This window comes from Pleurodeles waltl, chromosome 11, assembly GCF_031143425.1.
Source record: "Pleurodeles waltl isolate 20211129_DDA chromosome 11, aPleWal1.hap1.20221129, whole genome shotgun sequence".
Classification (NCBI taxonomy): Eukaryota; Metazoa; Chordata; class Amphibia; order Caudata; family Salamandridae; genus Pleurodeles; species Pleurodeles waltl.
In genome coordinates this window covers 537,633,755-537,660,978 of record NC_090450.1, presented here as the reverse complement: position 1 = coordinate 537,660,978, position 27,224 = coordinate 537,633,755, and the positions used below count along the sequence as shown (strand labels likewise).

Below are 27,224 nucleotides of genomic sequence, written 5' to 3'. Positions count from 1 at the left end.
TGCCTGCCCCCGGGCCACAAAGTGCTTCTGGGGACAGGTTTGTGGGGGGCCCCATAGTAGAACCACAGGAGCCATAGAGAGCGACAAGTGTGCTGCAGCAGACATGAAATAGCCGTGTGGGGCCCCCTGCTGCTGTGAACTGTAGCAGGGACTGTGACACGCTTTTAGGGAGTGCCAGGATAGATCCTTTGAGCGGTACGTTGCCCTGAAGAGCCTAGAGGCTGTGAGCACTGGGAGTGGGTGCAAATATGATGAAAGCTGACAATCCAAACCAACCTGCAATTCAACCTGCAGAAGACCCCAAAGGCTTGCAGTGAAGGACCACAGGAACCCGAGGAGATGCAGGAGGGAGCCTCAGAGGGTTAAGATACTGATTTAAAAGAAATTCTGGTCACAATGCAGCACAGCCTATCAAAGATCGATGGGAAGATAGACGCTCTAACATACAGAATGCATTGCATGTCTGAGAGGATGGACAAGCAGACGGAGAGGCTTGATCTGGTGGAGTAGAGTTTGTTTAAGGCTGAAGATGAGCAGAATATGCTGGGGACAGCACAGAAAAACACAGACAAGTTACTCATTGCGCTACAAGCTAAAACAGAGGACTTGAAAGCGCGCTCTTGCAGGAATAATGTGCAGATTGTGGGGGGTGGTGGAGTCTACCCGCATCGATAACATAAAGCGATTTGTGCAACAATTGCTGACTGATTTATTGGGCAGACACCCATTTTCAGCGATGTTTGTAGTGGAACATGCCCACCGCTCCTTGGTGCCGTGCCCACTCCCTGGGGCCCCTCTGGGTCCTATAGTTGCGAGATTGCTTAATTACAGGGGCAAAGACGTGGCCCTTCGGAGGGTGCGGGAGCTGGAGACTCTGTGACATGAGGGAGCGAAGATCTCGCTATTCCCAGACTTTACCCAGCAGGTACAGGAGGCTAGGCAGCATCCTTGAAAGATAAACAACAACTCCAGCAGCTACAGATAGAATAGAACGTGCAGTACCCGGCACAGCGCATCAGTGGCCACAGCTGCCAAGGGGTGGAGAAAAACTGGATACAGCCATGGATGGCGTGGAATAAGGCTGCTGTGGTGCATCAAGGAAGGCACCGTTTTCTCCTTCATCTGGTGATAGGAGGGTGATAGGCACATTCCATTGATTCTGGATACTGGTGGAGGTGGGGAGATCCCTAATCCATGACTTGGCTGTGCTCAGACTCTGATTGCAGGGGGTCCTGATGACCCATTAACACAGCAGCATGAGGAGTAATTAGGGGTTCTCAATGAATTCCTCTCAGTATGCCTCCCAAATATGTACTTGGGCGATTGTATTGGCATGGGAGCCATTGCACAATATCAAACTGTTATTGATACTGTTTAGGTTGCTTTAGAAGTGTTTACATTTAATTTATGCCATTATAACACATTTGAAGGGTATGGAATGCTTGGCTTATGGATCTCCATGTGTGAACCGCTTCTTTGGCATATGAGGTTATTGTGTGGTTTTCAGGGTGGGCTGGGGGTGCTTTACAGTCTGCGCAAGTTATGGTAGCGTGGTGTTGGCGGGAGGAGGCTGTTTGGGTTATGATATATCACCAGCATGTCTGTGGGGAAATATTTGTCCAGAGCATACTGAATACTAATCAATACATGGCACACATCACATGAACTGCAAGTTAGGCCGGGATAGGTACGTGAGTGGTCAGCGAGTGAGTAGGACGATAAGACTACTCACATGGAATGTTAGGGGGCTTAATGATAATCGGAAGCTTTGAGGAGTAATGGCCTATTTACGTAGGCATATGATAGACGTGGCCATACTCCAGGAGACCCATCTTGCTCCCGACCGACTAGAATGGTTGCAATGTAGAGTGCAGGGGCAGATATGTGCAGCAGTATTCACCTCGCATGCCTGGGGGGTACTCCTCTGGGCCAGGAAAGGAATGGGGCTTCATTTGCAGGAGCTGTGTGGGGATGTGGATGGACGTTATGTCATTGCTGAGTGCTTCATTGACGATCATGTGATACTGGTGGTGAGAATATATGGTCCTAACTATGATGATCCAAGCTTTTACCATGCGCTTAATGCTAAACTTAAACGGTGGGGAGACTTACCCCAGATGTGGGCCGAATCTCAACTGTGTTTCTACAAAGCCGTCAGGAGATACTCATTCCCCATCTAGTTGCCTTGTTCGAGGAGATTGCAGCTGACGGATGTATGCCACATACCATGCGTGAGGCACTATTGGTTGTCCTGCTGAAGCCGGGCAAGCCAGCAGACCAATGTTCATCGTATAGACCACTGTCGCTGATTAATGTGGACACCAAATTGTTTGCGAAAATACTGACAAACCAGTTGGCTCCTTTGTTGCCTGGGTTGGTTGGCATGGAGCAAACAGGCTTTGTACCTGGGCATAGTTTGTTCTTCAATCTCCGAACCCTCTTTGGTACGATATAGCATGTGGACCCGGATATTCAGGCGATTGTAGTCTTCCTCAATATAGAAAAAGGCCTTCGACTCCATGGAGTGGGGCTTTTAGAAGGCAGTCGAGAAGCGAGTAAGGAATGACCCTTCAATTGATTAAGGTACTTTATACATGGCCTGTGGTGCACCTCTGCCTTTGTGGCCTGGTGACTACTCCTATCTCTATAGAAAGGGGGACCAGACAGGGCTGACCACTCTCCCCCTCCTGTATGTCCTTGTTACACGAATATCACTCACACCGTGGCCTACGCTTTCCTTTACACACACTCAGTGTCCACCTATGCAGATTATGTACTGCTTTACATTAAAGATCGCAAGCATAATTTGGCTCCAGTCCTCCAGGAGGTGGTGCTATTTGGGAGCCATGCTGGGCTTCGGGTTAATTGGAGTAAATTGATGATGTTCCTCCTCACCCCAGCTACTAAACCAATACAGATGGAATAGCCACTACAGTGGACTGACAACTCTGTCCGTTATCTAGGAATACTAATCCACACTAACCCAGAAACAGTGTTGCGAGAGAATTACGGGAAAGCGATACAACGGCTCACTGATGCGGTGGAGCAATGGATTAAGTTGCCTCTTTTGCTCGTGGGGCAAGTGACCATCTTGAATATGGTGGTGCTGCCCTGCTTCTTATTTCTATTTCAGAACATCCCAATAATTCTCACTCGGGCAGTATTTGACAGACTACGAACTCTCATGTCGTTTGGCATGGGTGGGTGGACAGCCTAGAGTTCGATGGTGGGCCTTGACTCTCCCATATGACATGGAGCTATACTATTTGGTGGCACACTCTGTTTCACACTGTTGAGTGTACGGCCCTCAGGAGCTTCCGCATGTCAGGTTCGAGGGAAGGATGGCCGCACCATGTGGACTGCTGAGACTCCTCTTTGAGCGACCAGTCCACAGGTATGGGGCATTGGATTCCCTAAATACAACACAGTGCACATGGCAGAGACTTCTGAAGTAGCTGGCGGGTATATTTCCCAGTGGTGCCCTTGGACTGGTGTGCATGGCTTCCACTGTCACGAAAGCAGGCGCCATATGGGTGCTGTGAGAACTGTGAATTTGTGTTGGGGGACCTGATCGCAGATGAACGCATGTGTGGATGGGCGGAAATACAGGAGGGTGCGCTGCGTGCTACTCTTCTGATGCGGTTCTACTACCGCAGGGTACAGGCTGGGGTGCGCGCTCTTCTGGGTAAAGAATTATTAGAGCATCCTGCTATCCCCGCCTTGACTTCACTCCTGCATCGTCTACACTTTAATATCTCATATCACTACATTGTTTGCGCACAGGAGGCATGTAGGCCGGGTGTGACACAAGCTCGTCTAGCATAGCAGAATGATCTCGGGGTACTAATAGATGATAATAAATTGATGTATTGTTGCTCAGATCAAGCACAGGCTTAACCACTTAAAAAATATCAACCGGGTGTATTACATCCCAGCTCGTATGTATAGTTTTAGACTTAGGGAGAGCACGACATGCATCAGATGCTCAGAGGAGGGGGCAGACTTCCTGCATTTGGCCTGGGGCTGTCCAGGTATACAAAGCTTTTGGCAAATGATATTCAAGGAGCTAAGCATTATCATAGGTGAACGGTTAGCACCTGATCCCAGAAGGCACTGCTAGGCTATAATAGAAATATACTGGTAAATTTTAAGCCGACTGCTTGCCTTAACGAAGGGTTGCCTTGCGGTGGGAGAGGGGCCTCATGCCAATGCTTAAATATTGAGTTAGAGATATGACATATTGCAGTGTACAGTCCAACACTTGTGGTGACCTCCTCCCCAACGGTAGTCATCCCTGTGATATCTGGGGTCCATTCCAGGCTTATCTCTCAGGTGGGTGCGGAGACGCAGGGGAGTGGCGAAGATGCCTTGAGGTCTGTTGAAACAGCAGAGGGTTAAGGTACGGGGCACTGCTGGTAGTGGCAAACCACTCATCTGCTCTTCTGTAGCCAATTGTCTGTTGATCCTAACATGGTTCCATTGATGATGTAAGCGCCCAAGCAAATGGTTATTGTACACTGCCCATTGTGTCAAGCTCCTGATTAAGATTGTTGATATTGTATCTGTTCTGTTGAAAACTGAATAAACAGATAATAATTAAAAAGAAAAGTAATGTCCACTTTGGCTCATCCACCTTAGTGGTGGACTGGCATAAAGTGGGCACTCCTCCTGATTTAACTAATTTTCCTGCCTGTGCTGCCACCACAGTAGGGTCAGGAAAGGGGAGGGGGAGAGGGCGGAGGGGGGGTCAGTTATCTCCATCATCTGGAGAGACTTGGGTTGCATTTGAAAGACCACAAAGCCTTTGAAGCTCTTTGTCCTGAAATATCCATTCTGCTCTGGATGAGGAGTTATCACCTCTCCCCTAGGAGACCTTTGTTCTGGGCCTCCGAGAGCATTGGCCCTCGCCTCAGGGGCCCAGAACTCAGTCTAACACACCAGTAGCTTTGTGGGGTTTCAGGGGGCACCTCTAAGGTGCACTTTGTGTGCATTTATTAATAAATCCATTACTGGGGTCAGTGAGGGTTTAATATTCTTAGATGTTTGATACCAAACATCCCAGAATTCATAGAAGCCATCATGTAGCTGGGGAAGTCGTAATGACCAGTGTCAGCATATACATTTAAAATGGCTTCCGTGTGCACTTACTCTGTCTCAGAGTTGACAGAGACACAGCAGGGGCATATCTGCTCATGCATATATGCTCTCATGTGCCTGGAGGCACCAACTTTAGGGGTGACTTACACCTGGCACATGCAGTGATAGGGGACCTGGCACACAGATCAGTTACAGGTTCTGTTTTCAATTTAGCCTGCACCAACACATGCAGTCTGCAATGGCAGCACTGTGTGGGTTTGGCGAGGGGGTACCTGAGGGTGGCACAATTGGTGCTGCAACCCTCATAGACTTTCCTTAGTACCCCAGGCACCAGGGGTGCCATATACTAGGGACTTTAGTGATAGCTAAAGGTTATTCCAGTTGTGCAAAACAACTGTGCAGTTTTGGGGAAAGATATCTGGCACTGGGGACCTGTTCAGCAGGGACCCAGTGTACTAACAGTCAGTGCCACATTAGAAACCAGGCAATAAGTGGGGGCTAACCATGTCGAAAAATTTGCTTTCCTTCAGTCTCTACCAGATAAGGTGTTGCCAAAGCTAAGTAACTTGTTCTACTATATTGTATCATCCAGGATACATATCCCAGTGGTTTAAGCCTCTCCATAACCTTTTTGTATAATTTTGTGATTTATTTTTTTCTGTGCTTTTAGTTTCAACTTCCAATGCTGGGATTATTATTCAGTTTTCTACTCTTGTCGTCTGTTTATGGATATAAGAAAGAATCTCATGTCTTGAACGAAAGTGTTACTTGACTCTGATCCTACATTGCCATTTCTGAATTGGTAAAATACCTCTTTCACCTGAAGTTTGAGATCCTGTCACTGCTTATCTCGTTAAAAAACTGCCTGAATAATCTGGGAAGAAAAAGGCTGCAAATTTGGGAATTTTTAAAGATTCAATACATACCTGCATTTGCTCTTGCTATTTCACCGGAATAAACGCTAAAACCAGAGGTATTTTTTAACTGATTTTGGTAATTGATTTGATTGTTTCAAACAAATAAAGATATAACATGTTGCTTCCTGTATGTCAACTGTTTTATTTATTTTTGTTTATCTTTTTTGAAGAAACAAATGTGTTGTGGGAATTCAGCAGGTGTCCAGAGATATTCTTTTATTTATTATTTATTATGTATTCAGAGACAATGCCATGAATGACAGTCAAGGACTTAACTTTTCCTTACTCATATTTGTGGTATTTTCAGCAACTTAAGCGAGCCATTAAGTTGACCCAAAATGGCCCGAAACATCACACATACTATATTAAGTTGAGTGTATTACTGGGAAAAAAGTGTCAGACAAGCAGTGATTTGGTATGGTTCATATTGTAAAGTACTGTACCAAACCTGAACTTGCCTTTGTTTAGCTGAGATTCTTTTATTGCTCATTCTAGGAATATCCTATACCAAGAAACCAAAGAGAACTTTAAAGATGAGTGCACCAAGCAGTTGATTGGCAACATCGTAATTACCCGCTACAACAATCGCACATATCGCATTGATGACATAGACTGGAATAAAACCCCGAAAGACAAATTCACCATGGCTGACAGCTCGGAGATCAGCTTTATTGAGTATTACAGGTATGTGTTACTGAGAATCAAAGTTGAGATACACACCATATTGGTGGTAGTTCTGCAAAATATTGGATTATAACTTTATTTTTTCTTATGTTGTAGTAAGAATTATGGGATCACAGTGAAGGACCAAGACCAACCCCTGCTTATTCATCGCCCCAATGAGAAGCGGTGTCCTCCGGGGAAGGTCAGTGAACAAATGTCTGTCTGCATTAGAATGTGCTTAACTGGGCCTATATGATTTTCATATCTAACTAAAGGTTTAGAGAGTTGTCACAGCTTCGGTAAAAGAAAGGTCCCTCGAGTGCAAAGTGCAAAAAAAAAAGGTTAAAACATAAAGATACATTGAGATCTATGCCTGATATCCACACTTTATGCATTTATATAAGTCAAAGTCAAAAAACATTTCAGTGGGGAAACGAAGACAAGAAAAGTCATGAATACTTCCACACTTGAGCATTTCACATGTGACATAAATGAAGACACAATGGTAAGGTCACAAACTGTAAGTACCCATTCTCAAATATAGACAAGTTAATAATTACAGCAATTTGAGTCAAGGTACTGTAGTCGACGATGTTTCGATCCATTAACCAGATTTAGTGACCATCATCAGGACATAAGGAGTTATGCCTGGAATGCAAATGGGGGTTACTACGTATGTAACCAAATGCCACAAAGGCAGCACCGTGTGTTCCTTCACCCTGCCATTCAGTGCAGGATTCAAGGCCGGGACACAATGAGAATCTAACTAGAGGGGTCTGGTAGCTGGTACTTAGTGTACATCAATGAAAGAGAAGAGTCAGTTGAGGCACAATGGCTGTCGCACATGCATCTACGTCAATATGTAGTTCATCCATGTCTCAGGAAGGGACTGGTAAAACAAGACCGAAACAAAATCACAGAGATGAATGTGGGATCCAAGCCAGCAAAGTGCAATGCATGTGTAATATTGGTTTGTGGCTGGGAGCACCCAGGCGGCAGTTTGGCTGACAAGGACGGACTTTAAGTCACTGTTTGCACTTTGCACTCAAGGGACCTTTATTTCTTCTGAAATACTTAGACACCTGGTCCCTTCGACCCCATGGGTTTTCATTGTCCTTGATAAATATAGATATTCAATACAATGCAAAAAATAGTAAGTGCACTTGTGAAATACGTCCAATCCTGTCATTGAAAGTAGGAAAGTCACAAACCCAATGTAGTGGTCCTTCAATAAGAGTTTTAATTCTCTGAATTGCCTCCCAACCCATAAATCCGTAAAAACCTATCTGCAGTAGGAGTAATCCCATAACACTTTTAGTAATGCATTCTTTCATTAAAATTATCACAGTAGGGAAAATGTTCCTGTAAGAGGCAATATGTTTTCTTTTCTTTTTTACGTTATATATGTTTTTTTAGTGAGATGTCTTTTTCATCTTCACTTTACATGATGTGTTCATTCCCCTCTTCCATTAGACGTTTCACCACCTACTGATGACACCATGGGGGAGGACACAACAATGATAACCTGAGCTGCTAGGAAGATTAACATTGCTGTTTCTCCCATATAATGTTTTAAATGCTGTTTCCAAAGACACAAGCCAGACCCGTGACTACCTTAGTCCCTGGCTTCTTGTACTCCCTCATGTACAATTTTCTTTCTCAGTTCTGGTCTGGCCAAGAGAAAGAAGGTGATACATAAAGTGGCTCAATCAGACCATTCCTTGCTTCAGGCACTTCTGCCACTAGATTCCTTTTGGATGCGTAGAAGTGTGTAGAAGAAGTAGTGTTAAAATATGCTGTGCTCCATTTCCTTTTCTGTCTGAGAAGGGCAATAGGAAAATGCACTCCATAGGAAAAAGGTGTGTCAGTCTGCAGCATCAGCATTCTTGTGCATCTATACAAGAGTTTTTTGGAGTTCTACGGAACGTTTTGTGGATGACCTTTCTAGGGTGAATGGTGGAGATTTACTTGAAAGTGTTGAAAAGATACTGCCTTGTTTTCTTGCTAAGACGTTTCTTTTTGCTTATGTTTAAATCTCGACAGAGCAGAAGCAAGCTAACATTCAATTTGCAATGCTCGAGCATGCGAGTTTAGAGAAAGTAAGACCTTCAACAAGATCAAGTTATAATATTAAGAGAGAAGTTAGCAAAAGTCCCATGTTCCATAATGGAAAAGACATCACAACTTCAATGGCAGAAGAAAATGCCCATAGTTTGCCGACACCCTTCTATGACTGCGGGAATGCTCATGTACTCAAAAATACTATCTTCATTCTGCCACCTGTGATTAACTCCAATAAGGAGAAACGTATCCAACCATTTCCTCTTCTGACAGAAGATGGCCTGAAAACAAGTGGGTATTTGAAGTAAAAAAATGTATACAGAATCAGGCTGTGCTGTTCCTGGCACAACATACTACCACAGGTATTGAAACCTGCTCATCTGCACTGACTGGTGCAGGAGGTTTTTTATCAAACCTACAAAATAATGCATTTTGCTGCTGGGCTTGGTGTAACAAAGTTTGAAAACCACTAGCTCTAGATGGTTATGAGACCAAAGAAAAGTTGGTATTTTATTTACCAGCTTGTGCTGTCGGGAACTGTGCTGACTCTACCAGTGTGGCCTGTAGATCACAAGCAAATCTATCTACTGTTGTAGGTTTCTCCAGTAGCGTTGGTATGTAAAATAATCGCTTCTGATGGATACCCCAAGGCACCAGAATTGATCTGGAGAATTTTCCAAGGCATCATCCTATGCCTTGATAGGTGGCATTGTGTGGCTCTACATCAACTTTGTACCACCCAGAAAGGATGATGGAGTTACATATACCCACCATACCTGCTTGCTGGCATCAGTTTCTTTTTTCCGAGTATTTGAACGTGGACCTGGAGCTTGCTCCCTTTTTTGCTTTCCCACATTTTTCAGTGTGCAAAGGATTATGTCTCCTCCAAAAATTGCATGATTTAAATGTTGCAGGGAGTGTCCCAAACAAATGTCTGTTGCAAACCTGACCCTCTTCATTGAGTTGAGATCGTACTGCTCCTATTCCTATTTCTAAAGCATCTGTCTGAACAATGAACTCTTTTGAGTTGTCAGGTCTTTTAAGAATTTGAGCTGAGCACATGGCCCTCTTCAGAGCATCAAAGGACTCTTGAAAGCTAACTGTCCAGTTTACCCTTATATTCGTTTTCATGAATGTGAGCTCATTTAGGGGGCTCACAATGGACACATATCCCTTTACAAATATCCTGTAATACCCAGTCAGACCTAGAAAAGCTCTGACGTGAGTCTGGGTAGTGCAAGCAACCTAATCTGCATTTTTGGGGATTTTGTTCTGTAAGGATTGAACTTTGCCTCCACCTACCAGGTGCCCTATCTGGTATTTGGTAGTCTTGATAGTGAAGCGTGCCTTTTTCAAAGCCTCAAGGACACACCTGAGGTGGACCAGGTGATACTACCAGGTGGAGCTAAAGACGGCAATACAATCTAGTTATGCTGCACTAAAGTCTTCCAGGCCTGTCAATACTTGATTCACCAACCTCTGGAATGTTGCATGTGCATTTTTCAGACAAAAAGGTATCACATTGAGTATGTGATGTGATGTATGTGTAGCACAGCCGGGTTGGAGAAGCCTAAATGTGTATGTGTGTTTGGCCGGCCTGAGACAGCAGGACACAGACACATGAGCACATATTTCCCCCCCTCCTCCCCCCTCCCCCACTCCTGTGGCCCAGCCTGCTCCTCCTTGCACCTACTGATGGCTGAGCCACTGAAAGATAAAACAATGAAATATTCTTTTATCTTTCATCTCCTGGCTTAGCTGAGTTTGGGGGGGGGGGGGGGGGGGACGACACTCCTTCACCATTGCGAAGGAGCCACCCCTGGTAGTCTGGACCAGTGATAAATTGCACTCAAGTAGGCTGAGGCACTGCCGGACACACTGCCTGGGTTATGATAATTACAAGCTAGTGTGCCCGTACAGGAAGGCAAGATACATGCTGAGCATGTTGAATTCTTGGGTTGTGGCGCCTTCTAGCAGACAGCACTGCATCCTAAGCCCTCTCAGTGAAGGAGCAACAAAGCGTTCCCGGAGCCACGATACAACAGTAAAACAAACTATGGCATTCACAGTGCAATAAAGTGATGCGCAGAGGGCCGAGGCTCGTGATAATGAAGGCAAAATCAGTAAACTGATGGCAGTAAGGCCAGCCCACTTATCTGTAGGCTGCTGGAGCAGCGAAGAAAGAGGAGGCAGGAGCGTCTTCACACAGGGATAAAGGGAAATACTGTCCTCTGATTGGATTGACTCAGTGTTCCTTTCTTTCCCAGTGGTTCATGGGAAATGTAGTTTGCTTATGTTTTAATAAGACTGTTGTAATAATAAAGTGAGGAAAGAACAGCATAATCCTCGCCTCCGGACCAGACATATAATTCTACTTTCTCTTTAAAAAAATTATTTAGCTTTTATTCTTTGAATTATTCATCCTATCACCCCCTTTGCAGGAGGTGAGTCATTTTACTTATTTTTCTGGCTGGGAGGCTGACTCCAAAGATTTCTACTGTCACCATGCAGCCTATTTGAAAAGAAAGAGTCTCTTCAAACCTTGTAACATTTTTGGAGCCCGGAATGTATGTGATTGACCTCTACACACAGTGCTTTCTTTGTCTCCTCAAAGATAGCTGTTCTACAGGCTAATACTGCACATCCAAGAGATTCAGTTCCAGGACTCTTGTAGACAGATGGGTCCAACTGGTTTTGGTCCTGAAGGATGCTTCTCTCAATAGTTACTCTTTCAGAAGTACTCCACCTGGGCCCAGTTCCAAGTCCGTCAGCATTCAGATTGGATCCTAGTACCTCAAAAAATCTTCTAAAGGCTTCATCCTCTGACAGTCTGGTTCTGTTCTCCATGACCACATTTCTTACCAAGTGCCATACCTTCTAACAAGTCCAAGATCTGTAAACCTGAAAAGTGATAATTCTTAGCCACTCCGAAAAAAGGCAGATAATACATCTTAGTTGACTGCATCTCTTCTGGCTGTTGTCTTGTGCAAGATCAAGCAAGTTAAGTTGTCCGTTATTACACACTTGTTGTCAAAGAAATTGATGTCTGCACCTCCGTTGATGATCATTAGTCCTCAGACAGCACATTCTTCTTCGATTTATTCCTCTTTGGTTCCTTCTTTAGTGATAACCTTGGTGACTATTTTTTTTATTGACAAGCATGCCCACACATGTCAATGACATTTCTTAGTACATTAGTGACAAGTTCTCTGGTTTCCACCATCCCATTGCATGTGGTAATTTTTCACACACACATTACTCCAGATTAGAGATTAGAGTAATGTGTATCATAGTTTTTTCTTGATAACTCAGATGTAGGGGACAAATACTTTTGCCAGCATCCGCATCAGGACAGACATCATTGTTTCTGAGACCAAACAACTATTTCTTCCCCAACATTCAGTCCAGACTTCTGCAGATTTCTTGGACCCAGCAAAGCATATGCTTCAGAACTTTTATGCAAGACTGCCTCCACCATGTGCTCCCTAAAATTGACCACAGCTAGCATCTCCATTTTTGCCTCCTGAGCTCTAATAGGTTTCCATCTTTTAACCTCAGTACCTGCTGCTCTCTCTGTACAACTTATGATACTTTTGCAGTTCCTTTTCAGCATATCGTTCCCTTTCTTTAGCTTGCTATCCTTGGACCTGCGGATGAATGTCTGCCTGACACTGTAGATAAAGAGGTAGTGATGATGATGATGGAGAGCATGACTAGTGAAATTATATGAATGGTGATAAGGGTGATGACTCACAGGATCTGGCCTTTTGAGACAACCATTGTTGATATTGGGATGCTCATGTGTCTTCTTAGGAAGCTGATTAAGATCCTGTCCTGCGAGATTCCATACCCAATGACACTGGTAAATTCAACAGTCTCACTGACTCTCCCCTCGTGAATGAAATAGTCCAGAGCAAACAGTTGTCATTCATGTTTTTTGTTCTACTTCAAGAATTAAACCAAGAGCCCCATCTGATCCTTCAGATTCCTAGAGCACCCATGGGTAAAGGGTCTCTCTTGCATAAAAACCCCAGTCACAACAACAAGATCAGTGGCTTGTATTGAATAAAAGGCCCAGATATATTTTCAGCTTGCCTCATAAACCGCGTTTATAGAGACTGTGTCCTCTGTTCATTTCCTCAGTGTTGCTGACATAACCCTAAAGCACTTTTTACTGTGCCCCCAGAAAGGGAGTGCCGCCATTTGGATAGGATGGGGAAGCATATGTGTTTTTTAGCTACCTCAGCAAAGGTAGCCACTACCCTTCTGTGTTGTGAAACTCAAATATGGCACAAGAGTTTAACCCAACGGATAAACTGCCTGAAGACTGTAGCACCTAAACGAACACTGTCTTAAGAGAAGTGTGTGTATCTTACAATTTTATTGAAAGTTCTTGAGGTGTTGAAGCTTCTTAAAGGCAGAATTTATGGTTCTTTAGTACAGCTCTTAGATCTGAAGTTCAATCTAATGTTTCAGACTTATATTTTGTTGGGGAAATACCTCTTTGGCAAGCATGTGGGTGATGCTATAAAATCCATCAGAGCAGACACTGATACTCAGACGAAGCCACCAGTTCTCATTTAACAGTGTCGGACATCAAACAGATTGCAGAGAAAGGGATGAGACATCTCATACAATAGAGGACATGACCAGCCTCTTCAATTATGTGCATAGCCGAGGTTTGAAATCCCTGCTCCTAGCTAGAACGACTGGGGCATTCCTTCTGGCTGCTCACAACATCACCTCGGATAGCCAGGTTTTTGGATATCTTCTGGTACGAAGATTTAATAGAATTCATTGCAGACCACCTCCATGACTTTAGAAGACAGTAGGTCACTGTAATCTAGAAACCTTCCAGGAAGAAATCCTTAGACTCCTCCTGGAATTAAGTAGTGGAGCCTTCGCCAAAAGCACAAATAAAATCAGGGCTTCCATTTGAGGTGTTTATACGTTCCGAAAAAAATGAGAATGGGGCATGGTCATCATGAGTATCCAGCAAGATGTTCCTCTCTGAGGTCTTATCTAGGGCCGAAGTCATGCATAGATGTGGGCAGGGTTGCCTTAAAATTATGCTTGAGGCAGTCTGCCATTGCAGCATGTCCCTGTGAAGACTGGTGTCATGATAACGGACATAGCAACTGTTTTACAGAGACGGGCAGTGACTGCGACTCAACTATTCAAGATGCTGGCTGAAACGCTGCATGCTGAATTTAGCTGGTGAAGAACCTGATTGGGGTTGACAAGAGGTTTCACCTGTCCATGTGTGGGGACGGGTGTCTCAGCCGTCTGTCAAAACAGCAGGTTGAACCATCACCTGCAAAATTTGCTCATGTGCAGCCAGGGCTGCAGTGATACCTAGTGATCAACAATGGGGCCCCTCTGTTCCCTCCTGTAGGTGATAATGGCAGAAGTCACTTTATTGGCTCTCTTTAGCAGGCGTTCAGGCCCCAAGGAGCAGGGGCCTTTCAGTTAGACTTTCGCTAGGGGCTGAGCCTTCAGTGCCATCTGTGCCGCTTGGGCCTGTTTCATGTTCAGCACTGACTCTGGTGCCTGCTTCATCTCCGGTGCTATCCCATGTGCCAGCTCTGCTCGCATCAATGCCGGATGAGGATTTACAGTCTATTGTGCTATCTGACTCTGAAATTAATCCTCCACAACATTGACTGAATTCGCTGTTGGTGCCCTACCCTTTAGCATCCCCTCTGATTTTGATTCCTTGACCATATCACATGGTTGGGTCCAGACTTAGTATAATTATTTGGCACAGATTCTGAAAATGTCAGTTATGGTGACAGGTATGTTTGTCACCCAATATGATAAGGATAACTGGTGTGACATGTAAGGCGTTTAAGAGGGAACATGGAAATGTCTGCTGGGCGTTTTGTAGTACTTACAAAAATGTAGGGAGTGCAGTCATTTGAGCTCTATTCTGCCGTTATTGATAGGGTAAGGGCCCACCATGTATCGAGATAATGTGCAATTTGAGCCATAAGGGGACGGTATTGAGATCCCATCTCAGCTGAGGCGAGAGGGCAATATGCAGTACCAGGTATTTGAAATGGTGTAGTCTGATTTGTAATTTTAGTTGCCATGGCGTATCTGCAGACGTGTCTGTGTGTGCACAAGGGTGGATTTGTTCTAGCTCAATCTGGGTCAGCTCTTTTCAAAGCGCCATAATCAAGAGCAGTCTCATGAGGCAGGGGTGAGTACCATTCCGTGGCATGAAACTGTTTTGGTCCTGGTGAATCAAGGAAGTTATGACTTTTCTTAACCTATTTGCTAGAACCTTAGCATATATCTTTGCATCAACATTAATGAGGGAGATTGGACAGAAAGATGAACAAAGGTGTGAGTGGCTCACCAGTTTTGTGAATTACTGTTATCTTGGCTCCCTGCAAGTCTCGGAAATGATTAGGTCCTGGGGGTTTTCCATATTGCAGAGCAATAGTCACCTCCTTTATTTCTCGCAGCGATAGGTGCAGATCTAGAACCTTCTATCTATTGGTTGTTACTGACTGGTTGAGATATGAGCAACAACAGAATTGTCAAGGTCAACCTGTGATGGGGTACATAAGGCGTATAATGACTTGTAGAAGTCTGCAAATGTGCCTGCTATGCCCTTTGCACCTGTGAATGTATTATTTGTGCTATCCTTAATGGCATGGTCTAACCAAGGTAGTGATTCGTTAGCTGTAAACCTTTGTAGTAACGTGTCCGACTTATTACTGAACTCGTATATGCTGTTTGGGGAGGCCATCCATATCTGTCTGGTGATGTCCAATGTGGTGGCCTTTTGTTGGGCTCTCAAGTTTTCAAGCTGTCAGAGCAGAGATGGGGTTCCAGACTTGACAGACTCTATTTCTAGATGTATTACTTGGGTTTTGAGTGCAACAATTTTGCCGCTGTGTTAGAACATGTGCCGCAGATCATGGACTTAATAGCCTTTCTTAAGTTTACCATGGAATCTACGGTTGCCAAATTAAGACAGAAGTAAGCCTTACTGTTTGTTTGGAGTGAAGCAACCAGGTCATCAGACATAAGCCACCATGGGCTGAATCTCCAACTAACGTTCGGTCTGGGTTCAAGTCTTTGTAATTCCTGTTGAAAAGGTGAATGGTCTCAAATGCCTCTGGAAAGTTTAAACACAGTGGAAATGTCCAACAAGTCAGAGAATGGAAGAAAGAAATAGTCAAGGCGGGAGAAGGAATTGTGTGCCAACAAGTGATAGGTGTAGCCTCAGTCTCCACTCCACAGGCATGCCTAGCATCTACGAGGCTTAATGCAAAACACCGGCCTAGAAGGCCATTCGAGCGGTGGGTCTGCGAATGCCACACATTTCTTTGTTTGTCCACAGCTGTGTGAAAGTCTCTCCTAATTGTGAGTTTGCCAGATGGCAAGCCAGTTAGGATGGTAGTGAAAGTGTAGCCTTGAGGAGAGTGGGAGGTGAGTACACACATATTAGAGACCTCTTTCGACCTTATATAGAGCCACCACTGTGACGTACCTGTTCTGTGGTCACCTCTAGATTGTTCCACAGAGAATGGGGAGGTTTTGTTAATGAGTTTAGCAACTGCCCAGGAGGCAGATGTAAATCCAGTGTGATACACTGTATTGTATCCTAATCTACCTAGAAATTTACACTTAATCCCTTTATGATAGGTCTCCTGAAGGAAAAGTATACTCAGGCATGCCTTCTGACAAACTGCATGTCAGAACTTTTCTTAACCTTTTCAATGGGACCATCAACGTTCCATGAGAGGATCTTGATCTTGTTGAGATGTGATGTTTCTGGTGTGTATGAAGCTGACTATGTATATACTATATCAAAGTAAGGTATGGTGTGCACAGAGTCCAGTGGATCCCCAGAGGCTTCACAGAGACTAAAATAGATAATACTAATGATCTCTTTTGTGGTAGTTTGGCCAAGCAGTTAGGCTTATGAGATGGTACTGCTAAGCATTTGTTGTACTCACACAGTCAAGAAATGAGGCACACACTCAATGATTAACTCCACTCTAATATTTTATGTATCAAAAATGTACTTAGTTACTTTATTTCTAGAACCAAAAGGATCTTTGTTTCAGATAATACAGTTTCAAGAATGTATCACTTTCAGGTATCAAATGCACTTTGTTTGTAATTCACAGTTAAAACAGTTTTGAATATCAAAAGTAGCCTCAGTGCATTTTCAATTGAAGGCAATGCAGTCCTAGGGAGGGAAAGTACACACACAGTTTACAGGTAAGTACTTGACTTACGGTCCCAATCTTCTGGGGTTAAGGTGTCCACAGTGCAAAGTTTAGGAAGACACCAAGGTTCACCACCAGCAACACTGGGTTGGCCGGGTACAGAGGTCAAATTTTGTGTTTGGCACACAAAGGAATCCAGTGGAGACAGGGGGCACTCAAAAGAGAGCGGTTTGCAGGTAAGTACCTGCGGGGTCAGGTTACAGGCCCGAGGGAGTTTTGATCAGCATCTGATAGGGGCGCACAGGTAAGTAGCAAACTCTAACCCTCAGCGGCACAGGGGCGGCTGGGTGCATGGTGCAAACACAGCATTGGGTGCCCATTGCTTTTCAATGAGTAACTCCTGGTTCACAAAGAGGCTGCAGGCTTGGTCCAGAGGGTCGGCTGACGAAGACCAACGGCTGGACAGGGAAGTTGGGTCTCCTCTGGATGCCGATGGACCGTCGGCTGGGTTCCCCGGATCCGGTTGAGGTCAGGGCGTCCTCTGGATTTAGGCTACAGGCTTCGTCCTGGTGGCCAGGAGAGGTCAACCTGTGGTGGATTCAAGGTCGAAATCGCCTGGGGACTCTCTCTGGTGAGGTGAGCCACTTGGATTTGGGCCATGGGCATCGGGTGCAGAGTGGGCAGGACTCGCGGATCCGGAGGGCTCTGGAGTCCTTGTTGGAGGTTTCTTTGTGGACAAGGCCGCTGTTCTCTGGAGATCCGGTCTTAAGGTGAGGCAGGACGTCCTCTGAGGATTTGTAGAGGTCGCTGGACCTACAGGAGGAGTAGTCTTCTTGTAGCAGGAGTCTTGAAGCTGCAGACAGGCCGGTAGGGCTTGGGCCAAGTCAGTGGTCATCTGGAGTTTTCACTGTTGGTGCGGCTCCTCTTTCCTTCTTTAGTTCACCAGGAATCTGAAGAGCGAGTTTCAGGGGTGCCCCTAAATACTCGATTTAGGGGCTTTACATGGGTCGGAGGGCAGTAGCTAATGGCTACTGCCCTTGAGGGTTGCTACACCCCTCCTGTGCCCACTCCCTTTAGGGGAGCGGGGACACGTACCTAACCCTACTGGCCATCTCCCTCCAAAACAAGATAGAGGATTCTGCCAGGAGGGGTTCACCTCAACTTTGGTCACCCTAGGGGTAGTCCCAGCTGAGGTAGACACTTCTCCTGGTGTTTACTAATTTTCCAGTCGGACCTGCCGCCAAAAGCGACGCTTGGTCCAGGGGCGGGCAGTCATCTCCACTAGCTGGAGTGCCCTGAGGCAACAGAACAAAAGGCAGGAGCCTTTGAGGCTCACTGTCAAGTGTTGCTGTTCCTGCATGAGGGAGGGGGGAAATGTGAAGCACCTTCACTCAGAGCAGACTTTGTACCTGAGAGCACAAAGGCCCTCCCCCCATGGGGTCAGAAACTTGTCTGTGTGGGAGGGCTGGCATAGACGGTCAGCCACCTTCTTGAGGGTTGGGGGAATTTCAGGGGGCATCTCTAAGATAACCCTCTGTGTGCATTTTGTAATAAATCCAACACTGGCATCAGTGTGCATTTTTTGAGCTGAGAAGTTTGATACTAAACTTCCCAGTCTTCAGTGAAGCCACCATGGAGATGTGGAGTTTGTAATGACGAACTCCCAGCCCATGTACTCAGTATGGCTACACTGCACTTAAAGGGTCTAAGAATGGTCTTAGACATTGTAGGGGCATATTCCTCATGCTGCTAAGCCCTCACATGTGGCATAGTGCACCCTGCCTTAGGGCTGTAAGGCCTGCTAGAGGGCGACTTACCTATGCCCCAGGCAGTGTTTTGTAGGTATGGCACCCAGGGAGGGATGCCATGTCGACTTTACCTTTTCCTCCCCACCAACACACAATTTGCAGTGGCAGTGTGCATGTGTTTGGTGAGGGGTCCCTTAGGGTGGCATAATCCATGCTGCAGCCCTTAGGGGACCCTCTCTGGCCACAGAGCCCTAATTACCACTGGTACCTTTTACAAGGGACTTAGCTGTGTGCCAGAGGTGTGCCAATTGTGGAAGCAATGGTACAGTTTAGGGAAAGAACAGGAGGTGTTGGGGCCTGGTTAGCAGGATCCCAGCACATACTCAGTCAAGTTAGCATCAGATATCAGGCAAAAAGTGGGAGTGGGGTGTACATACCAAAAGGGGCACTTTCCTACATAGTGGATTAGCCATTTGGTAACTCTGGAAATGTAAGTATCACTGTGTGCAGCCTGTAATGAACCAATGGCGTAACAAACGCCCTGCCGCCCCTGCGGGGTGGGGCTGGCCTGAGCTCCGGGGGTGCTCCTCAGCATAACACACTGGCCTGGGAGCTCCTGAGTGAGCCCTCCACCTAAGAAGTGTCTGTCACCCATAAAACTGTAAAAGAAAAGCACAAGTGTTAGTGCAAGTTTGGTTACAGTTCAAATGTGGAGTGTGCTTGCGATATGGGGTGGGTCAACTCACGTCTCCATGTCTTACTGTGAAATGTGCCAATCTGATAGAGACTTCTAGTTGCAGATTCCTTACCATAGAATTTCCCCCAGGCAGCAGACTGGATCCAGAGATGATTCTTCGAGCAGTACCCTTGCACGCCATCAGGTGGCGTCGGTCGACTCTGCATCCGTCGTCGTGGTTGCCATGATGACGTCACAGTCATATATAGGCGCCACACTGGCGTGGTACTGTCAGTTCTTTTCTTTCCGCACCAGACTACGTGCAGATAGGGAGAAGAGCTACCCTCAGTCACTTTTCAACTGACTTTTTGACCCTTTTGTTGATGGTTTTTGACTACTTTGTGCATCAAGATGTCTTCCCCTAAGACTGGATTCAACCCTTGTGTGCTTTTGGTGTCTGGAACGCAACCACAACCCTAAGTCATGCTCCGAGTGCCGGGCTATGAACCCAAAGGCTTTGAGGGAGCGCTTCCTAAAGCTTATAGCGGCTCAGCGCTTAGATCCTCGTCTCTCTGTCTCGCTCGAGAGGAAGGGCACCAGACCGCTCGGGGAGCCGTCATCACTCATCTTCGTCCCACTCCAAGTTCCTGGGACATTTGGGTCACCAGAAAAAGAAGTCCAAGAATAACAATCGTTCTTCGACTTTGCCCTGTCGCTCAAACAATGTGATGTAGGAGCAGCGTCCTTCTTCTAGGCCTCTGAGCCTGCTTCTGGGTCGGATGCATGCCTGCACGTGTTTCCGGGATACAGAACCACCCCTGCCCAACTCTGGGAGTTTTATGAGGCCATGTGCCTCATATTTGGGCAGACAGGCCGTCTTGTGATGCCCTCAGGCCCAGTAGGATCGGCAGGAGCCCCCTCTGGTTTCGTGCCGGGGGTTTCAGACTCTGCTCTGGAGGGCACTTCAGTATCCATTACTGTGTCCCAGCCGATGTCGGTTGGGCCCTAATCGATGTTGACCCAGAGACGGAACGATGTTGCCTGACGTCGATTCCGACTTTGATGGAGACATCCTTTCCCAGATTGGACCCTGATCCTTATGCCTATGGGTATGGGTGCGGTCAGATTATAGAGGGGTTGTTGGACCTTTTAGAGTATCTTGAAGACCCTTATATGGATTGGGCTCAGGAATTTTGTGGTGCCAGTGATTTGGACACCTTCCCTGACTCTGGCATGCTTTCTCCCCCTACTGTGGCTACAGAGGAGGAAGCTTTGTACTCAATGGTGGTGCCAAGAGTGGTTGAGGTCCTGGGCCTCAAGCTGCCTTCAGTGGAGGTCAGAACTAACCTCCTGATAGGGGTGCATCAGCCCGGGGATTCCACATCTGACTCTCCATTACCTTTAATGAAGCCCTTACTGATGTCATGCTGGGGACATGGTCTAAACCCAGTACAGGGCTGCCTGTCAACAGCACAGCCACCTGCCATCATAGACGTGTGCCTAGCTAACCTAAATTCCTGACCCAACATCCTACATGTGAGAGCTTAGTCATTCTGGCTTCTTCCTTTTCTGGTGCATTCCGTTCCGCACCCTCGGACAGGGATTCAAAAAGACTGGACCAACTTGGGAAGAAAATGTTCTCTTCCTCCAGTCAGGCATTGAGGTCTGAACACCCCATGCCTTTTGGGCTTCTGTTCCCATACTTTATGGGATCTAGTCGTGCAAGTGCTACCACCGGCCCCAAAAGAGGCCCAGGCCATTCTCTCCCAAGCTGTTGCTGATGAGAGAGATGCAGCAAAGTTCTCGATTTGATGTGAACACAATGCCACCAAATCGCTGAGCTTTACTGGGGCTGTCCAGCAATCGCTTATGGACATGCCCTCTGATGGGAATCCGTCACGACGGACAGGTGGGTTTTGCAAATTGTCCAAAGGGGCTACTCCCTCCCTTTCGAGACTACCACTCCTGCCATGCCACAATCCTACGATCGGTTGACGAAGGATCTCTTTACACCTCTCCACAAGGAGGTTACAGCTCTCTTGGCCAAGGGAGCCATAGAGAGGGTCCCTGTGCCAGAAGTAGGCAGTGGTTGTTATTTCTGCTACTTTCTGGTGCCCAAAAAGGACAAGGACCTTCATCCTATTCTAGACCTCCGGTCCCTCAATCTCTTCCTCAAGAAAGAGAAGTTCAGAATGCTCACTGTGGCACAGGTCCTTTCTGCTCTGAACCCTGGAGGGTGGATGGTAGCATTGGACTTGCAGGGCACCTGTTTTCATATTCCCATCCTTCCTATCCACAAGCGTTACTTGCTGTTTGTAGGAAGCTGGCCTGGTGTGTGATGAGCACCTATGGTGTTATCACCTTATACCAGGTATCCCCTATTAGTGAAGTGTGTAGGCAGTGTCTAAGAAGCCAGGGATCTCTAGAGGTAGCTGTGGATGAGCAGCCAAGACTTATCTTGGAGACATGCAAAGCTTATGCAATACCACTAAAGTCACACAGCACTATCACACATAAAGGTACCACACAGTGTTACAAAAATGAAGGTACTTTGTTAGGGTAACACAAATCCTAGAATACTAATCAGCAGTCCCCCACCTGGAGGTAAGTAAACACACTATTATATACACATTAGCAATCAGAAAATAGCATAGAAAGCAATAAGCATTGGCAAAAGCAACAGAAAATAGTGTAGGCCCCAGGGGAGGGCCAAATCATATACTAAATAAGCAAGATACAGTCCCTCTCCCAAGGATGTGGAATCGTTAGAGGGGAGCTGGAGGAACTAGGAACCCCAAGAGGTGAGTATCAGAGTGACTCCCAGTGACCAGGAGAGTAGAGGTAAGTACCTGTTTTTCAAAAACCCCAACAGGAGGACTTAGAAAGAGGATTGTGCAAGACCCAAAGAAGACTGGAAGAACCCAGAGGTGGATTCTGGCAGAAGAGGACCTGCAAGGAAGGGGACCAAAACCAGTTTGTGATGGAGTGTCCGGTTGTAGATTCAGGACCAGGTCGATGAGGAACAAAGACCAGCTGTGCAGTATAAGAGATGAAGAGGAGTCTCTGGAGTGATGCAAATGGTGTCCCACATTGGCTGTCGGGTTGCAGTTGGTTAGTGGTGCTGGAGGACCACCAACACGCCTTAGCAAATGCTAAAGAAGACGACGAGTTGCAAGGCTGAAGAGGACCAGCAAGGCGCAGGGGTCTCAACCTAAGGAGAAGAGTCTTGGGTGACCCTCACCAGTTGGGAGAGTCACAAGAAGAGGAGGCAGCCCCCACAGGCAGCCCACTGGCAGCAGGTACAGCAGTCGCAATGTGGCCCACTCAGCACACCTAAAGAGTCCCACGTCGCTGGAGCAGCAGAGAGGAGACTTTGCTTGGCAGGAAGAAGTGCTGAGGTGCGGGGCTACACGAAGCTTGAAGATTCCATGGAGGAGGAGCACACAAGCCTTGGTAGCTGCAAGAGTCGCGCTGCGAAGGGCTACTGTCCTGCAAGGCTAGAGGAGAGGACCAAGGGGACCACTCCAGACCACCACCTGTGATGCAGGTTCCACACAGTCCCGGATGAGTGCTGATCCACACAGCTGGTCGTTGGGGCCTGCAGATGCAGGGGTGTGACGCCTTCACTCCAAGGGAGATTCCTTCTTACTTCATGGTGCAGGCTGGAGTCCCGTTGACCTCAGCGAATGCACAGCTGGGGAAATGTTGCAGTTGCTGGAAGGAGCCAGAGAAACAATGTTGCAAAGCGGAGTTGGAGTTGCAAATTGTTGGCACGTGTAGAGTCCAGTTGCTGTTCCAGTGGCCAGAAGATGAAGTAAACGTTGCAGAGATGTCCTGCTGGAATCTTGCATGTGGAATCTGAGGGCCCATCCAAAAGGGAGACCCTAAATAGCTCAAGAAGGGGATTGGTCACGTAGCAGGGTTACCACCTATCAGGAGGGGGCTGTGATGTCACCTACTTGACCTGGCCACTCCCATGCTCCCAGGGGCCTCTGCCCACCTTGGATTCAAGATGGCAGAATCAAGTGGCCACCAGGAGGAGCTCTGGTCACCACCCCTGGTGTGGTGATGGACAGGGGAGCGGCCATTCTCCTTTCCTTTGTCCAGATTCACAACAGAGCAGGGACTGGGAGTCCCTGGACTGGTGCAGACCGATTTATGCCAGGAGAGGGCACCAAATGTGCCCTTCAAAGCATACCAGTGGCTTGTGGAGGCTACCCCTCCCAAGCCATGTGACACCTATTTCCAGGTAAAGAGGAAGATGCCTTCCTCTCCCACAAGAAATCCTCTGTTCTGCCTTCCCCTGCTTGAGCTGGTTAAGCAGCAGGAGGGCAGAAACCTGTCTATGGGGTGGCAGCAGCTGGGGCGTCCCGTAAAACCCTGGACGACTGGCAGGAGCAATACTGGTGGTCCTCTAAGGAGCCCTCAAAGTGCATTGAATCATACTTCCACTACTGGCAACAGTATTGGGGTATGATTCCAACATGTTTGATACCAAACATGCCCGAATCATACTTCCGCTACTGGCAACAGTATTGGGGTATGTTTCAGACATGTTTGATACCAAACATGCCCAGGTTCGGAGTTGCCATTATGTAGCTAGCCACCGGTAGTGACCTGTGTCAGTACACAGGCAAAATGGCTTCCCCACACTTACGAAGTCCAGTGCAATGGAACTGGAGTTTGTAGGGGCATCTCTGCTCATGCAGTTACCTGCACCCTTGCCTGTGGGCCAGGACGGCCTACCATAGGGGTGACTTAGTGACCTGGTGCATGACATGTGGTGAAAGGGTGCATGCACCTTTTCACGTACGCTGCACTGGCAGGCCCGCAGAGACATTTTGCATGGGCTGCCGTGGGAGGCACAATACATGCTGCAGCCCATGGAAAACTACAAGCACCATATACTGAGGACATCTATGAGGGCACCGGTATGCCAATTGTGGGGTGTGCAAAGTCCTAATTAACCGGGTTTAGAGGGAGAGAGCACAATCACTTAGGGTCCTGGTTAGCAGGATCCCAGTGAAAACATTCCAAGCATATTGATAGCAGGCAAAAAGTGAGGGTAACCATGCCAAAAAAGAGGGTACTTTCTTACACGGTTCGTGGTAGGTCACAAGCACTTTCAGTTCACGGTGCTCCCCTTTGGCCATCCCAGCGGCCCTCAGGTGTTCACAAAAATGTTGGCAGTGGTCACAGCTCATCTGCGCCGGCTAGGAGTTTGAGTCTTTCCCTACTGTGACGACTGGCTGTTGAAGGAGGGCTCACCCCAGGCTGTTGTCTCCCACCTCCAGATTATGGCGACCCTCCTACATTTGCTGTATAAATGTGCCAAAGTCACACCTGACTCCCTCTCAGATGCTTCCTTCCAGCTGAGCTGTTCTGGACACACTGTAGTTTCAGGCCTATTCTCCTGAGCAGCACGTCCAGGATATTCTGGCTATGATGCTGATGTTTCAGCCTTTATCTTGGGTTTCAGTGAAAATGACTCTGAGGCTTCTGGGCCTCATGGCCTCCTGGATTTTGCCTGTCACACATGTCAGATGGGATATGCGGGCTTGGGACCTGAAGTTCCATTGGGTGCAGCATCAGGGAAATCTTTCTGACATTGTCTAATCTCGGAGGAAACTGCACATGATGTGCAGTGTTGGCTAATGAACCGAGATTGGGTCAGAGGCAGATCCCCCCCTGCCTTCCTAGACCAAATCAGACAGTGGTGACGGATGCATCACTTCTGGGTTGGGGTGGCCACATGGGAGAGTGAGAGATAAGAGGCATCTGGTCTCTGGCGGAGTCCGGGCTCCTCATCAACCTTCTGGAGCTCAGGGTGATTAGGCTTGCATTGAAAGCATTCCCTCTCTATCGCCAAGCGAAAGTGGTACAGGTGTTCACGGACACCACCACCACCATGTGGTACTGAAAGAAGTAGGGCGGGATGGGGTCTTGGACCCTTTGAGAAGAGGACCTTCATTTCTGGATGTGGCTGGAACGTCAGGGCATATCCCACTCTGCTCCTTGGGCGTTGGCAAGATGTGCAAAATATGTGACAGCTCTCAGGAGGGGGCTAGCCCAGGTAGCAGAATAGACAGCAGAGCACATAACTTTGTCTTTTATTTCTTTCACTGCTTTAAAATGATTTTGATTCACATGAGTTTTATTACTTGTATTTGGATTGGTTTTAATTAACTTATCAATTAATTGACAATAACAATGACATATCCCTAGTGGTTCAACATCTAGCAGGCTATCCGAACTTCAGAGCAGACAAACTCAGCTGTCAATGTATGGTCAATCACGAATTGTGTCTCCATCCAGAGGTAGATCAAGGTCTCTTTCAGCAGTGAGGAGAGCCTTGGTTAGATCTGTTGTCCTCGGCAGAGAAAGTGCATTGTCGGCTGTTTTGCACATTGGAGTTTCCAAGGCGCACTCGTTCGGTTGTGCTTTTCGTCTCGAATGGAAGTCAGGTCTCCTGTATGCCCTTCCACCAATACTACTTCTTCCCAGAGTTCTCAAGAAGATCAGGAACAACCAGGACCAAGTAATTCTTTTGGCTCCAACTGGGCACGGAGAGTATGGTACCCCAAGCTTCTGAGTATGGCCACCGATACTCCAGCTTGACTGCCTCTTTGGGATGATCTTCTGTTGCAGCAGCAGGGTAGACTGTTCTCCACCTGAAGCTGTCTGCCTTCTTGCATTTAAATAGAGTGGCGGCAGTTGACAGCTTTCGACCTTACACCCGAAGTCTTTGATGTTATCTAGGTAGCCAGGCGTCCCTCCACCAAAAGGGTATATGCCTGTTGATGGCATAAATTTGTGGCATGGTGTACCAACAAAACTGTTGATCCCCTTTCTGCACCTCTGTCTGAGGTTCTTTTGTTTGTTCACTCTCTTTCCCAGCAGGGCTCTACTTTGGGCACCCTTAAGGATTATCTGTCTGCCATCTCTGCCTTCTTCATACTTCCTGATCAACCCTCCTTGATGAAATCCCCCATTATTGCGAGATACCTCAAAGGTATTAACCACGTTTCCACATACCCCGTTCATAATGCCCCAGTGGGATTTGAACCTGGTACTTACTTTACTGTGTGCTCTTTTTGAGCCTCTTCACAATTGTCCTCTTCAGTTCCTAGCCTTAAAAACAGCTTTCCTTATGGCCATCACCACTGCACGGAAAGTGACTGAGCTACACGCTTTTTTCGAAGCCGCTCTTCATCTGTGTCCATCCTGACAAACTGGTGCTTCGTACTATGGCCTCCTTCCTAGCTAAAGTGGTCAGACCCTTTCATGTAGGCCAATCCATCACCTTGCCTACTTTTTACATTCCCCCACATCTTTCTTGTGAGGAGGAGAGACTGCACCATCTGGATCCAAAAAGATGGTTGATGATTGTCCTCAGTCGTACCAAAGACTTGCAGGTGGACAATCAACTCTTTGGGGGTTATGTGGGTGCGAAGAAAGGCGGGACGGTGCAGATGAGAACCAATTTCTGGGTGTGTTGTTCTCTGCATCAAAATGTGCTACGTTTTGGTTAAAAAGCAACCCGCTTAGGGTTTGTGTGCTCACTCATCCAGAGCAGCAGTGGCAACCACTGGACATTTGTCAGGCAACAACGTAGGCATCCCTGCACACGTTCACCAAACACTACTGTCTGGACAGTCGGGTCCGCAGGAACGGCTATTTTGGACATTCCGTCCTGCAGGACTTCCTAGTATGATCTTGGTTAGCAGACCCACCTCCAGGGATATGGTATTGCTTGGGTATCTATTATAAGGTAAGGAATCTGCAGCTAGAAGTCTCTATCAGATAAAAAGTTACCTTCGGTAACAAATTATTTGGTAGAAATATATTCTAGTTGAAGATTCCTTACAGACTG

The 27,224-nt window shown here is 46.8% G+C and overlaps 1 protein-coding gene across 2 annotated transcripts in view; it reads left to right on the top strand.

Annotated features, from left to right (window-relative positions):
* PIWIL2 (piwi like RNA-mediated gene silencing 2) overlaps nucleotides 1–27,224 on the top strand; it is a 1,291,255-nt gene that overhangs the window by 627,519 nt on the left and 636,512 nt on the right. For both annotated transcript variants that reach the window (XM_069213952.1, XM_069213950.1), the window contains exons 13-14: nucleotides 6,510–6,698; nucleotides 6,795–6,879. In XM_069213952.1, the coding sequence (XP_069070053.1) occupies nucleotides 6,510–6,698; nucleotides 6,795–6,879 (274 nt within the window). The remainder of the gene's footprint in view (nucleotides 1–6,509; nucleotides 6,699–6,794; nucleotides 6,880–27,224) is intronic.